This window comes from Sesamum indicum, linkage group LG10, assembly GCF_000512975.1.
Source record: "Sesamum indicum cultivar Zhongzhi No. 13 linkage group LG10, S_indicum_v1.0, whole genome shotgun sequence".
NCBI lineage: Eukaryota > Viridiplantae > Streptophyta > Magnoliopsida > Lamiales > Pedaliaceae > Sesamum > Sesamum indicum.
In genome coordinates this window covers 1621654-1636856 of record NC_026154.1, presented here as the reverse complement: position 1 = coordinate 1636856, position 15203 = coordinate 1621654, and the positions used below count along the sequence as shown (strand labels likewise).

Here is a 15203-nt window from a genome sequence, read left to right as displayed (position 1 = left end):
CCCACCCCCACCCCCACCCCAATACACACACGTATACACGTACACACATAGAAACACACAGACACAGACACAGACACAGTACCGAGAGCTGTTATGCATATATACATACATAGTAGAATATTACTTACCGTTGGTAGGTGGGTTGGGCTTGTTGGTGGTGTGGTGGTTAGCACCATTTGGGGAATTAAAGCCCCAAAGCTGAGAAATGGTATCGAGTTCAGCCCAGAACTCCTGTGTGGATAATTTACCCCTTCTTTTGATGATTGGGTCATCAGAGATTATTGAACCTCCACACATCCTTTTTATTTCTCAAGTTCTTGAAGAGGAGGTGAGATACAGAAATGTGTATGCATAGGTTGAGAGAGAGAGAGAGTGTGTGTGAGAGAGAGAGAGGAGAGAGAATGGAGAAGGGGGAATGTATTATGTTAATTTATAGAGAGGAGAGGTAGACGGTTACAACTAATGAAGAAAAAGGGCGCATTTGTCATTCTTTTGGAATTATCTGATTAACGGTTCAGACTGCACCACCTAATTTTGGATGGCTGGATCTTTCGCAGAGGTGGGGTCGTGCATCAGTGCTAATACATACCGTTGGATTGTCTTCGGGTCCCACCTCTCTGCAACTTGGTGGAAACAGAAATACATATCTTATGAATTAAGATAAAAATAATATCTGTCACCAAATATATATTTATATATATAAATGTTAAAAGAATAGATATTTTCGTTATATTAAAAGCTTCACATTTTAAAAAGTAATAATAATTAGTCGAGAAAAATAGAGTTGGTTTATTAGTAAAATGAGTTTTGGCATGTTTTTTATTTTTACACCTTTTTTTTTTCTTTAATACAATATAATGAGACGATAGATTATGCAAATCGATTTGAACTCCAAATCTTTCTCATCATAAAAAAATGTAATGGCATTTGTCTATCTGCTTTTGTCATCGAAATTAATGCAATTATGATTTTTATTACTTATTTGAACTTGGAGTGGACATATTGCTCTCTTCTATAATGGGATTTGATGACAAAATTTTTATTCAAATTAAATTTGATTGATGATATTATTAATCACGGAGTAAGTGTAATATATTTATTATTTAATTGATAATATTTTTTAAATTATATACTAATTACATCATAAGTGTATTATATCTACCATATAAATAGTTTAAATTCTATCAAATTCGATTTGAATTAGAATTATAAGCTGAACCTTAATCCTAAGTTTGTAAAAAGAGGATAGATGAAATTGAGTTGAGAAAAGGGGCATAAAAGAGAGATAAAGGTGAGTTTGAGGAAGTGAAGGTGGCATCACTCGTGACCCAAAAAAAAATACAAGAAAAGCCGCTTTAAGGGAAGGAAAAGCAGCAAAATGAGGCAAGTGTTTGGAAGCAAATGCAAAAAGGTAGTGCTCTGCTCTGCTCCTCCACAACGCCGCTCTTCTCATTCTTGTTAAGAGCCAGTCCAAAATACAATACCTACCTCATTCTGCTTTTATCCTTCTTGCCGCCTCTGCCTCTGCTCTATCTCTGCCTCTGCCTCTGCCTTCCACATCAATTCTTGATCACCATTGTCGTTTGTGAACACCATAAAGTTTGAGGAAAAAAATTAAGTAATATATGAAGATATCAAGTTGATGAAAATGCGACAATTTCGAGGGAAAAATCGTTCATGCAGGAACAACAAATTGAGTTCATCATCATTGTCTTAACAAAGGTCTAAGAAAACACAATGGGCAACTTCCCCGCCAATCTCAGTATGAATTATAACATATTCGCTTGTAAAGGACAAGATTACAAACATACAACTTTAGAAAGAATAATCATACAGTTTCCGAGATGCTGAGTTCAGGTGGTGTTGTTCTGGATCACGTATGTGTCAAGAGATTAGAGAAAAATATCATCAGAAACTTCTCTAGCCAGCCATCTTAGTCAAGCGATGAATGGTGCTCCTTGCCACCCGATTGCCAGGGTCAAGTTTCATCACAGTTCTGAGGTCTTCAGCCCCGAGCTTGTATTTCTCCATGCTCTCATAAAGGAGAGCGCGTTGTACTAGGACAGAGACATTTTTGGAATCATGTTCCAGCACCTGCACAAGATTAATGCAACTTTCAGGCATTTTCTCTACTGATAAGCAATTCAACACCAAGAAGTTGTATGCCTGCATTGTTGTATATGAAGGTATCCGCATGACAGAGCAACAGATAAAGGTAAAATGAAATTGCATCAGGCCTTCCACAATTTTGCATAACTAGGAAATACAAACTCCAGAACCACTTTTAAGATGGTCAACAAATAAGATATTACTTAGTGCAAAACTTACTTCCAATTAGACATTTATGAAAAGATCAGGTATACTTTAGCCGGCGACCATAATCCGAGATGTCACTGCATCAACCCTCATTGCAAATAGACAACCATAAACCTTCACATTTGTAATTTTGAGCAGACTACAGACAGAAGACAAAAATGGAAATGAGAGGTCCACGTCATTTTATTTTATTTTATTTTTTTGTGTGTGGGGTGGGGAGAGCCGGAGGTGTGATCTGGAGCATCAAACACACAAGCAAGCTCCGGTGATGAATTTTACGGATAGGAAAAGGAGTAATAAGGTCAGGAAAGTTGGCGATAGTGTAGGAAATCTTCCTACTGTTTCATATTAGGTCCCTCGAAAAATCAACCGTGAGAGCACACTCAATCCTTACCCAAGACTGTATCAGAAATAAGAGATTTCATATATTCAAATATGTTGGCTAAGCATAGATTGGGGTGTTTGATTATTTAGAAGTGGCAAGAAAGATGTACTGATATTCATTATTCCTAATACTTTCATTTGGAAGTAAGTAGCCTTGCAACTACTTGCAGTGTTAAATCAGCAAAAATTTAGTAATTGGGCCATCTAAACTGAATTACCATGATAAATACTATCACCAGGTTCCGTAGTAGAACCTAAGCAATTAAATAAAACTTGGAAATGGAAAGAAGTTTTACCTCTGTACAGTCAGCGACAGCCTTCTTGTACTCCCCAACTTCCTTATAACATGAGGCTCTGCAGATTAAGACCTCCATTTTTCCATCACTGTCACCAGCCCTCTCAAGAAGAGTGACAGCCCAAGACAACCATTTGATGGCATCAGCAAATTGGCCTTGCTTGTAGTTGTCCATACCCTTGTTCTTTGCAGATGGAGCAGTAACACCAGCAGGTGGGGGAGGAAGGCCTTCAAGCTCGGTTGTCCCATTATCATCCCCTCCTCCAAACTCTGAATTTATTCCCCAGTCATCAGTTCCTGTGAACTGCTGGCTGGTGAACCCTTCACTCCCCCTCACGCCACCATCAGAAGATGAAGAAAACAATGCATCAAAATCATTTGTTGCGGATGATTGCACTGAGGGCTGATTTTGACTGTGAGTCTGAGCATTCAAAAACCCAAAATCATCCATGGGGTCACTGTTACTCGTGGGAAAAGCACCTGATGAAAATGATGAAGCACTAGCCTTTGGGGCAGCATTTTGAAATTCCCCAAATGGATCATTCCCAAAATCACTCTTATCATTTTCTTTACTTGCTGACTTCATACCACCATGCGGCTTAGACCCAAAATCAACCAAAGATACAAAAGGGTCCTTACTTGCACCCATCCCACCACCTCCTATCCCACTTCCGGCCATACTTTTCATTGATGGACCACCAAGATTTGGGTTTTTAGTATTGCTTCCCCCAAAATTCACATTCCCACCACCAAGACTTGAACTCTTATTAAAGTTACCACCAAAATTCACATTCCCACCACCAAGATTTGAACTTTTATTAAAATTACCACCAAAATTCACATTTCCACCACTGTTACTGACATTAGATCCCCAAGTTCCGCTGGAGGAATTACCAGTTTTAGGCAACGAATCAGCCATTCCCCCCATTGAGAATGTGCTCCTGCTCGCAGCTGGCGCAGCGTTTTTCAATGGTGCATTGCTACTCTTGTTCATTCCCATCGCCGAGCTCAGCAGATCACCAAACAGATTTGGGTTCTTACTATTCACAATCCCAACACCCGAAACACCGGAACCGGAAGTCGCCGAGGAATTCCAGCTCTTCCCAAATATATCTCCCACCATTGATGTCGGGCCTGATAAAGATCCGGCCATGCCCGACTGAACCGAAGTTGCGGGTTGATGGGTCCACGCGGGCTTGTTGGGTTGATGAGTCCAGGACGAAGATGTGTTTGGCTTTTGTTGAGCTGATGAATACGTGTAAGGTGTTGATGAATACGAGGAAGTCTGATTTTTCTGATCATTCATAGACTTCGAACGGCCCGAACCCAGGCCAAGATCGAAGTCGAAGGCATTGATCGAGCCCGATTTGCTGTTCGATTTCCCGTAACTCGAATTCATGTTTCTTCAGCTCTTTTTCAAGTGGATTTTTGGAATTCTTGAAAATGAAGGCAACTGAAAACTGGGATTTAGCAAAAGACGATTACTTTAACACATCGAATGACATGAAAAATGAATATTGCAGATCACAAAGAACGAAAGCGAGATCTACAAAATCCGAAAAACGTACCTCGATGAAATGGGATTGGATTTACAAGAGAAAGCCTGCCAGATGCAGAGAAAGATTTGCTAACCTCCGGCGTTGTGGGGACAGTTTCTGGGTGAGAGGAGCTGGAATTTGGCGTTGATGGGGGGTTGGGAATTCAATGGTTTCCAAAATTAGACAGTATTATACAGGGAAGACGAATGGCAGGAAATGTCATTAAAAAAATTGTTGAAGGGTAGTTTCGGGAATCATAAAAAAATGTCTATTATTCTTTTTTTTCTTTTTATTTTGAGGTAATTGTTGATGAAAGTGTAATAATATATGGTCTGATGCAAAATTTGATATATATATATATATATTGATGAATACGTAACTTGCAATTTAAATTATGAGCCCTATGAATTTGATTTTAGGGGAGTTTAATTATGCTTATAAACTTTTCAAATAAATATAAAAAAATATGTAAAGAATATTAATTATTCAACTTTGGATCAAAAATTTAAAAACGAGTTTATAAGCTTCAAAAATAAAATATTTAAATATATAATTTTTTTTAAAAAAAGAATATATAATGAATTATTTATTTTTATAATTTTAACAAGTATCTTTAATTTTATTATAAAGATTATGAAATTATTGCGGCTAATGTTTTGATAAATTATGGTCTACCCTATTTAGAATTTAAATAGTTTATTTTCTAAAATAAAATCATTATAATATATATAATAAAACCACCGTTCAGGTAAAAGATAAGCTTAGCATTTCTTGAAAATTGATTTCTAAATAATCAGATTGTAAATAATTGTCTTGAAATTAACAAACAAATCAATTGAGTACATATCCAAATACAAGTCAGGAAATCAGCTGTCACATTTGTTTGTGAATCTGTAAGCAATGACAAGAAATCATTGAAGAGAGTTTCCATCTGTTGTTGCATGGCATATATAGTCATTAACACTGCTTTCATCTCTCAGATGATGGTTCTGAATTTTGTGTCTTCTTTGTTTGAGTTGCAGAGCATCTGGAGAAAGAAGCATGACCAATTTCTCATCTTCATATTGCAACAAAACAGTCCTTTTTTTGTCTGAAGTTTATCAGTCTTGTTTTCCTCCTGATGATCATCAAGGTACAAGCAGTAGAAGCAACAAATCAGCAAGCCTGTGGACTTTGTAGCCCGGTACGTTGAACTACTGCATTAGTACATGTGGACGAGACTCTCACGTTGCTTGTATGCCGCAGATTAATGTTGTGGAATCGTATGTTTTTGCAGGGTTCCTGCGCGCTGCACTTTAGATTTACGGCTACTGGTGATATTGTAGTCCCTCTGATGTTTTGGTAAATCACATCACTGATTTTCACTCGAGACGGCTGCATATTATGACAGAATATTTTCTTTCAGAATGAATGCTTATGTTTCGTGATTTATTTCATAATATTGATTGTTTAGAAGAAAACCTTGGTTGATTTGGACCCGTAGTTCTGGTCTATGATGATGGGGTTCTTCACATTTTCCATGATGATGTCCTTGAATAGCATTCCTGAAGCTTTGCTTGGGCCTGATGCTGGAAACGTCTTGATTCTTAAGCCATTTGTTGTACCTACTAAGGTGCAGTTCTGCACTATGAGCCCCTGCACATCCAATTCATTTGCTACCTTTCCGAGACTTCCAACGCTGGTAATTGCACCATCAGAAAGTAATAAGACGACGTTCTTAAGGAAAACGAGACGATTATTTGAATTCTTGATGAGTTTACCTAATGCCATGTCCCGGGCCGCAGGTTATTTTGTTGATGGTGACGTTGTTTGATCCCTGGCCAATGGAGATACAATCATCCCCTGTTCTGAAAACGCTCCTCGATACTTTGACTGTGTTGGATTTGCTTATATGCATGCCATCAGTGTTTGGGCCATCTTCAGAAGTGATCTTAAGACGGTGGAACCTAACCAGATAGCTGTTAGTAATGTGCATGTGGAATCCCATGCTGTTTATCAGATTGATGGACTTGACCTTTGCATTTTTCACTTTCGTCATGTAAATGCTCTGTACAAGAGAAAAAAGAACAACGTATGATCCATCATCCAATAGAACGTGCCAAAATTTAAGGATTAAATCAGATTTAGGTGCTTACAGCCGCAAGGTGCGTGCAATCAGGATTGGTCTTGCAGTCGTCATACTTCCATAAGTCCTGGCCTTTTCCATCTATCGTGCCTCCACCCGTCAATATTAGACCGTTAACCTCATCAAACGAAATCCATCCCTTATCAGGATAAGCAGAAATATCAGAAACTGCTTGCAGGGTTCCTTGAAGTAGAATAGTTATTGGAGTTTGGCTTTTGCATGGCCCTTGGAATATGGTCTCTCCTAGCTTGTAAACCCCTGGTGGAATGAGGATCCTGGCTTCCCGATCGAAATCGCAAGCTGCTCTCCATGCCTTAACGAAAGCCTGCATTGACAAGGGAACGTATATGTACATGTTCCTCAATGTTTTCTGTGTGTTCGTGATTACAAAGTCATAATGGTATACTTAAGAATCACAATAAATTCGGTAACCTGGGTGCTTTCTTGTTGCTTGCCAGGTTTTGCACCGTAGTTCAAGACGTTAAACGTCGTGAAAAGAGCTCTGCCTGCTCGGCCGCCTGCTGCGTGGCAAGAGACCAGAGCTGAACACAAGATGAGGACCAAAACTGTACTGCCTCTGCTAGCCATCATCGAACATGAGCTACCCACTACGCAATTCATTTTTTCCTTTGTTTTTTAAGTAAATTTATTATATGAATCCTACCCTAATCTTGTTTTTAACTGAAGAGCAAGAGCTCTTTTGGGTTTTTCGGGTTCTCGTAAACAAGATAATATTGTCACGTCCAAAACAAAGGGATGCCTTAATTTAGGTGCCTTAGGTTAATGGTGTCTGAATTCCTTTCATTTTACAGAATTGTTTGCCTCTCATGAAATTCCCATTAATAGGTAATAACTCCCTAAACACAGTAAATAAACTTCAATTGGCTATTTTGCAGGAACATTGTTAGGGGACTTAATGATGCTGGTTTCTTTTAAAACATCTCCCTTTCATTTACTTTTGGTATATGGCAATCAGGTTTACTGTCATAACAGATTCAAAGCAAATGTCTATACAGAGATTTATACTGTTTCATGGTCTAATTGATACACACTGAAAAAGCAGAAAAACATTGTAACTTTCATTATCGACAAAACAGCTACATTATAATTCCATACGTAAATCCTGCAAAGTAAAACTGCATAAAGCTTAAACCTTCACTTGGCTTTGATCTTTAACATAGTTCTCCAGCTACAAAACTAACTTACATGCGATACTTTCTTCGGCCATCCAAGACTACTATTCCACCATATTTCTTGGCAGCCTGGTAGGTATCAATAGTCTTTGGAGTAGCAAAGCTTCTCCAAACTGGATATGTTTTCTGAACTGGATTTTCATGCGGCAGGCGTTCAGGCCTCCTGCTTCGGCTGTAGAACTCCTCAACTAGAGCGAAACCCTCCTTGGCGATCTTCACAAGGTTTTCCTGATGTGCCATGTTAATTATCAACGACCGATAACTAGATGAATTTAATTTTTGCAAGTGGCTTTGGTTTGATGACAATGTGGAGCAGATCAACGGTCTTTATATAGGGTCAGGGAAAGCTCTTCGAATCCCACTCTCTGGCTACCTTCCGACACTTTAAAGCAGTATAGTTAGTTAACCTGAACTGGGAACTTCACTTCTGTGAGAAGGCATGCAAGAGTGGTTTGTGGATAAGTACCTAATTAGTGTATCATATCAAAGCTATACTTTATGCTAGATTAATTTTTCTTGCTGGCAGATATTCTTTAAGGAAATCTAACCTGATTATAACATATGAAAATTACTGAATTTTATTTCTTTACATCTTTAATTATCTTTATTAACACCAAAGATATTTCTGTGATTCCCTATCAAGATTAATGTATACTTCTAAAATATAAACTATATGGGAGCATAAACACTTTTAGGACCATAAGCTACATAATGGCAGCACATCGTGGTTAATAATGCAAGGATTCTTCTAAAGTTGGATTAATCATCACATTTTCGGGTAAATATTCTTTCAAGTAGGCAGGTACCATGAGAATCGAAAACTAAAATGGTTCGTGCTAATTCTTGGCTTAAGCTGAAAAAGAATCAGATCATTACAGGTATCACCAAATAATTGAGACTCCAAGATTGGCCGGTGGAACAAGAAATCTGGATACGGAAGAAAGGCATTGAAAATAGAAAACTGAGTATCTTTCTGGAGGAGCATATTAACATGGGGTCCCAGAATGTTAGAAGATGCAAAGAACTTACCAAACTACATATTTTTTTAATAAAACAATGGACTTTGAAAGGGTAACACTTGGCAAGCTGTGACATTGAATTGAATAAACTATTTTCACAGGTACTCCTATTTCAGACTTAAAAGATGTAAAACATTCATGTACTAATGATATATACAGCATTGTTCTTTGGAGAAAGAAAACAATGTTGATGTGAAGAATAACAGATGTATCTGACAAAAAAAGATTTTTTAGCAAAGGAAAAAGAGAAGATATTTACGACAAAAAGTGATTGTTGTTTCTAGCTATATATGGAGGTTATTCTTTCAGTACAAACAAGGCTGATAACTGATTGTTTTAAGTAGATTTCGGTTTCTCGTATTTGGTGTTAAGCACATAGATTTTCCCAGATGGACCAAATACGTTTCATGCCTTAGCCAGAAATGATATTCTTACATAACCTCCAAGCTGTAGAATTTTTCTGGAAAAACAGAGAATCTGTAGATTACTGGCATGACTGTGTTTACTTAAAGAAACTCTGTTCAACTTTTTATTCTCTTGGGAAATCATTGAACCAATGGATAATAAAGAAGAAATATCTTATGGAGTTTTGGAACATCTCCAGCTGGTCGTTCTGGCCGTTGATGGTCCATGTTAATTACTGTATATACATGGTCATTTGCCAGATAAGTCTCTTTTAACTTATTGACAATTTCTTTCTGGTACGACATTTCTAGGTAGCGGAGAACGAGACGCTCCTTCTCTAGAGGATTTACAACTCTTTCAGTAGAAGTAAAAGGAGAAGAATTTGAACTCATAATTTTGTAGAAATCACCAGAAGGGTAAAAGGTGCCTAGAAAACGCAACAATAACTTTGAAGAGACCCCTCAGTTGAGAATACTTCCTAGTTAGGTGTTATGATTTGTTTAATTCATAAGAGAATCATTTTGGCAAACTTGCACGTACGTCTCCATAAATATATAGCACTGTGTTTTCAAGAAGAAGAAAAGCAAATTAACAACTTCAATAAACACATAACAAGAACGGCATTTTCTTATACTAGAAAGCATAAAAACTTTTGACATTCTTGATTGCTGCCAATCTTGAGTTATTCTTCGAATTTCTTTTCATTGATGTACTACTTCTTGCAAACACAGAGTAGATAGACGAAATATAGAAATTGAATGGTAAACAAATCGATATATCTTGACAACTATTTAAAGGATTGTCATTTCCCCCATCTCTGATAGATGATAATGCTTGAAAAATGGTAAGTTTTGAAAATTTGACCAGCAAATTGTAATCATATGCTAGTGGAATTTGTTAAAGAAAACAGTGCAACAACCATCAAATATCTAATAGAGTAGTTATATTATTAGAACTGCATAAAGGGCTATAACTTAAGTTACAAGCCTGGCAGTCCTAGAAGACTAGGAGATACTGGTGCTATTTCACATTAGTGGCATAATAAAATCGCCTTACATAATCTAAATTTACAGAGAACAAAAGCACGTTTAGAAAGCCATGCGCATTGGCTTTCCACTTGAGAAATCCATAAACACTGCACCGTCATGCGTACGAGCAGTTTCATAGTCCGTTGCAACAGTCTCTTCTGCAGAAACTTTCCATGCATGATAAACATGAGATTCTTGTGGATGATAAATGTAGTGGTTGATCGGTTGACGCCTTGTTGCTGCTATGTTGCTTTGGATAGTTGGATCAGGATTCTGATGGGCTCGAGATTTTTTTGGAGCATAGCGTTTTCCACCCCTTTTCCCAAAGCACGAATCGATCAATGCAAATCCCTCCATGCCAATCTTGACGAGGTCAGCCTCATGAGCCATTTTTATGTTGCTGTTTCAAGATATGTTTTGGTGTTAGGTTGTTTATGTTGAGAAAGCTGTGACAGGGTTAAGTGATTTATATAGCGGAGCTGGAGGAAGGAGAATATGAGGTTGCCTTTGGCTTTCAAAATTTGGTGATTCCTTTCAGATAAGTATGTACTGGTGGCTATCCAGTAAAAAGCAGCCATAAATAATGCAGGGAAATAATTCCGTAGCAGCTGATCCATGTTCAATAACTAAGTTGAATGAATGAATTCATGAACAATTAGACTAAGCTGTAACTTGAACAGGAAGCTGTTAAAGAGAAGAATCTTTTAAGTGATAGAAATGGACAAAATTATGTGTCTGCATTACATACATTGTGACTTGGAGGACAAAATAATGCTGATGAGGTGATAGACATGTCATGTGGTGGTGCATAAATTGGAGAAGAAAAGATTCAGATGACTGATCAACTTAGAATTTGTTCTTTATGTTTAAAGTCGGTGAAAGCTGGTCCTTCCTGTCCAGAAAATCGATATTTAACTAACTACTTTTGATTAAAATTTGATGCGAGTCGATGCAGCATAAGTGAAAGAAAAACTGATTTTCCAATTCCCGTGTAAGTTTACAGTGGAATTTTTTCTCAAGTATATTTGACGGTACAGTTGAAGAGTCCACTGTGGCTGATTCTTAGTCATATTGATGAAAAAAATTCTCAAACTTTGGTTAAGGACAAGTGGCAACAAGGCATAACTCAAGATAGGCCTAGTATCAATTACTGATGTGGTCCTGTTCTGCTAGAAGTAAATTCTTTTGAATTTTCTTTGTTGTTCTCCTTTATGAAAAACCATCTTCTTCTGTTTTAGAAAATTTTCGAAAAAGTATAAGTCAAGAATGATGGATAACAGGACCTTATGCTCATCAACCATGACAGGAGTGGACATATCTAAGTTATAACTTTCCTATTTCTGGAGGACTTGGGTTGCTAAAGTGTCAAAAGGTTTAGGTTGGAAATACTTATTTTCAATTTTCTTCATTTGAATTCGTCTTCAAGATACACGTTATACCCCATAGAAACACTATGACAGATTTGGATAGCTCAGAAGCAGTTTTGGAAGCAAAAGGACGTACCGTTAACAAAGAACCATGAACGGTGGGGGATGAAACACATTGATGACAGGAACCTAGGACTTGGGCAAGTATTGCTATGTATTTATTGGTAGTGTCCATTACAGAAATTTTTAAAGAAAAATTGCAACTGGGGAAAATATGGACTAGAGATTAGTTCTAAGTTTACTCCCCAAGGAGCAAAAATTGCAAGGCAAAATGAATTCAGAGCAAAATGTATTAATTTCAGATCATATTATGACAGGATAATTGTTATTCTAGGAAGGAAGGAAACTGTAAATATTCTTGTGTTTCTGGCATACAGCTTGGTCTTGGTTTAGCACAAAATTGATCAAGTATGATATATGCTAGTCCAGTGTTGATTATCAGTTTTATTTTAATTAGCAACTTGATTCCAGACATCATGGTATAATGCAGCAACTAAAGTTTTGCTGCTGACTACACTTTGATATTTTACTAGAAAAAGTAGGAGGTTATTGCAAGACATAGTTCATACTCAAAACTGAGAATTTGTATTCACACATGAAAAGTGATACAGGCTTGAAATGTTCTACATGCCCGGAACTGCTAGTGAATTACATGTTGAAGTGGCTTAGCCAAATTCTACTATGTGCATGCACAGATACATAAGAGTTCAATAACCCATAGCTCTGGACTTCCTTTTAAAATAGTCCATTGACGACGCTCCATCACAAAACTGCACCACCTGATGGTGGCTATGAATCATCTCTTCGGCAGCAGAAACTGATTTCACCTGATAAAAATGAGTCTGCTGGGGCTGATACTGATACTGACAAGCTTGGTTCGGCCCACGTGGAATTGCCTGCATCCCCTTTTTCCTATGTATTCGTCGATTAGTGCAAAGCCGTCAATTCCTATTCTGACAAGGTCCGTCTTTGATGCCATTCTTTCAGATGCAAGAAACAAGTTTAGAGATGTTTAGAAAGATGATTTGTGCTGTATGTGTATCTGCTGCAATCCCTTTATATACAAGAATAACTTCAAGAGGTAAAAAAAATTACTAAAACAAAGAAGAAACAATCTAAAAATCGTGGCCTCTTGTTTCCCAACTTGTTCTGATTCCTTTCAGGTGGGAATTTAATGCTTTCACGGTACAAAAGCTGTTGAAAATCAAGAATCTGAATATCAGCTCTTTAACCTTTGCACATGGCCTGGTTACTAATACTACTACTACTACTAAGAACTTCATGTAAGTGTCCCTTTTATTTCTAAGTGATAACAGTTTTATTTCTTGTGATCTGTTCAGTCGTTCTGGCAAGCTCATCCATCTGAGATATTCATTTTACCTGTCTTAGCATGATCAGTAGCCTGAGGGTATCCTTCATCTTTTCTTCCCCAAATTAATGAGATTCAAAAGCAACTTGTACTGCATATTTTCTATTAAAACATGTCAAAAGAATTCTGTTAAGCTAGTTAAAACACACTTTTTTAGCCATAATGTCCAAACGCATCGTTAAGATCCACGAGGCTTTGGTATATTCTGAAAGCATTAAGCTTTCTGCATAATTTAAAGGTTAAATATTTACATAGATCAATAAACTGTTAACAAGTATTCTCTTTTAGCTCTATCAACTGGAATCTGAGAACAGTACAGTATCATAATGAGTGCATGATCAAGTGAATAGCATCGGATCTTGAATATGATATTATTTGCTTTTTCTGAACTTCTTTCATATATATTTTCCATCTCTCCACTAAGATTTGTTAAAATAAAGATATGCCGGAGCAGATTTTGTTCCAAAGTACGGTATAAAGGAAAGAGCGTATTGTTATGGAAATTATACTTGTTTTAGTTTAAAATACACATACCTGGCCTGTTAAACTCCACATGAACATGCTCAACTACACGAGTTCATCTTCAACTCTTGGTGACATCTTTGATCACTATTTCCTTTGGAATTCAACTAACGCTTGGTTTTTATCCTTGTTGCTCGATTTCTAGAAAGAAAATTATTAGTGGATAGGAGATTGATAGTCTCTACCCAACGTTTCACTGTCATTTAACTTGTAGCAACAGCAATCATGATATAGTGCCTTGTAGCAATTCAACTTGGTTTGCTGTCCGCTTCGGTGGAGTATGTGAAAATTGGAACATACAACCATGTTTATAGCCGAGAAAACTCTTTATTCACATATTAAAAGAGTTACAGGCTCCACCTACAGGCCAGCAACTGCTAGGTTTACATATACAAAGTAACTCCATACTAGGATTACAAAGACGAGAATGCTTGGCCGAGGGAAATTCTAGTAGGTATATCTAGATATAATAGAGTATGGATCTAACTAGACATAGCTGCAGATTTTCTCTTAGAATAGTCCATAACAGACACTCCATCACGGAACTGTCTCACCTCATAATTGTACATCATTGTTTCCTCTGCTGACACTGGTTTTAGCTGATAAACATGAGCCTGCTGAGGCTGATACTGGTACAGACAAGCTTGTCTGGTGCCCCCGGGAACTGCATGTCTTTTTGGAGCATATTGCTTCTTTTCCATGTATCGCTCGACTAAATCAAACCCATCAATGCCTATTCTAACAAGATCTTCCTTGGTTGCCATTTAGTATATGCGAGAAATAGAAGATAGATTGCTTTTCCTTGATTTAAAGCATATCAAATGAAACCCCTTTAAATAGGAAAAGCTCAATATCAAGTGGAAGAACACAAGTAACTGAGACGGAAAAAGAAAATCTAAATTTGTAGCCACTAGCTTTCCAACAAGTGCTGATTCCTTTCAGATAGGTATTAGGAAAAAGAAACGTAAAGAATCCAACTTTTGTTAATTTGTAGCTTAATGAATGACATGTATACATAGTTTTAACTAAAGAATCATGTAATTGTCTTTCACTGCACAGGAAAATAAGGATTTGTTCAAAGATGTCCGCTTACTAGTGGCTCATCCACCCGATAGATTCTGTTTTCTAGAAAACCATTTTCTTCATCAATTGACTCAAAATAGGTAACTATAGCACACTTTATCCTTCAATATGGTTTCTTACACGGGGACAAATAAAACGAAACTCAGATTATTTCCTGTAGCATTGTGACAGTATGTAATAAGCTACAACTCAGAAAGCAAAATACTTTATCCAAACGTTTCCGAAACCTGCTAGCTTATTATTGAAATGCATGCTGATCCGAAAATTTGAACTCCGGAAGGTTTTCGATGTTCGTCCAAGTGCTTGGACGATATTATGGTAAGAAAACGTGGTTACAAAGCTGGTAGTTGCACATGAAAGAAGATGGGAATAAAGTTCGCAGGGTCCTCCTCCTTTACTACTCTAATAGTTAACTGTGTAAGTTAGAGTTATTAACTAAATTAACTAACCAAAAGATCATCGAATCTAGCATTTGTTCGTTAATATCTGTAATCATTGT

The 15203-nt window shown here is 37.2% G+C and overlaps 3 protein-coding genes across 4 annotated transcripts in view; all 3 read right to left on the bottom strand.

Annotated features, from left to right (window-relative positions):
- The window catches only part of LOC105171556 (ethylene-responsive transcription factor RAP2-3), a gene marked incomplete in the record, with an annotated part of 2042 nt that extends 1625 nt beyond the window's left edge, over nucleotides 1-417 (bottom strand). Inside the window, 1 exon segment of the mRNA XM_020697028.1 lies at nucleotides 128-417. Within this exon segment, the coding sequence (XP_020552687.1) occupies nucleotides 128-297 (170 nt within the window).
- Nucleotides 1658-4724, bottom strand: LOC105171555 (uncharacterized PPE family protein PPE21). Of its 2 annotated transcripts, none has more exons than XM_011092707.2 (3): nucleotides 4564-4724; nucleotides 2997-4455; nucleotides 1658-2094 (listed from the first exon to the last, which is right to left on the bottom strand). In XM_011092707.2, exons 2-3 carry the CDS (start codon nucleotides 4392-4394, stop codon nucleotides 1921-1923), a joined length of 1572 nt encoding a protein of 523 aa, XP_011091009.1. In that variant the 5' UTR covers nucleotides 4395-4455; nucleotides 4564-4724; the 3' UTR covers nucleotides 1658-1920. The 2 variants fall into 2 exon arrangements, with proteins under 2 accessions (XP_011091009.1, XP_020552924.1); XM_020697265.1 differs by lacking the exon at nucleotides 1658-2094 and adding an exon at nucleotides 2318-2455.
- Nucleotides 5327-7377, bottom strand: LOC105171554 (exopolygalacturonase). The gene is made up of 5 exons (XM_011092706.2): nucleotides 7091-7377; nucleotides 6669-6983; nucleotides 6294-6580; nucleotides 5995-6211; nucleotides 5327-5907 (listed from the first exon to the last, which is right to left on the bottom strand). The coding sequence occupies exons 1-5, from the start codon at nucleotides 7277-7279 to the stop codon at nucleotides 5689-5691; spliced, it is 1227 nt and encodes a 408-aa protein (XP_011091008.1). The 5' UTR covers nucleotides 7280-7377; the 3' UTR covers nucleotides 5327-5688.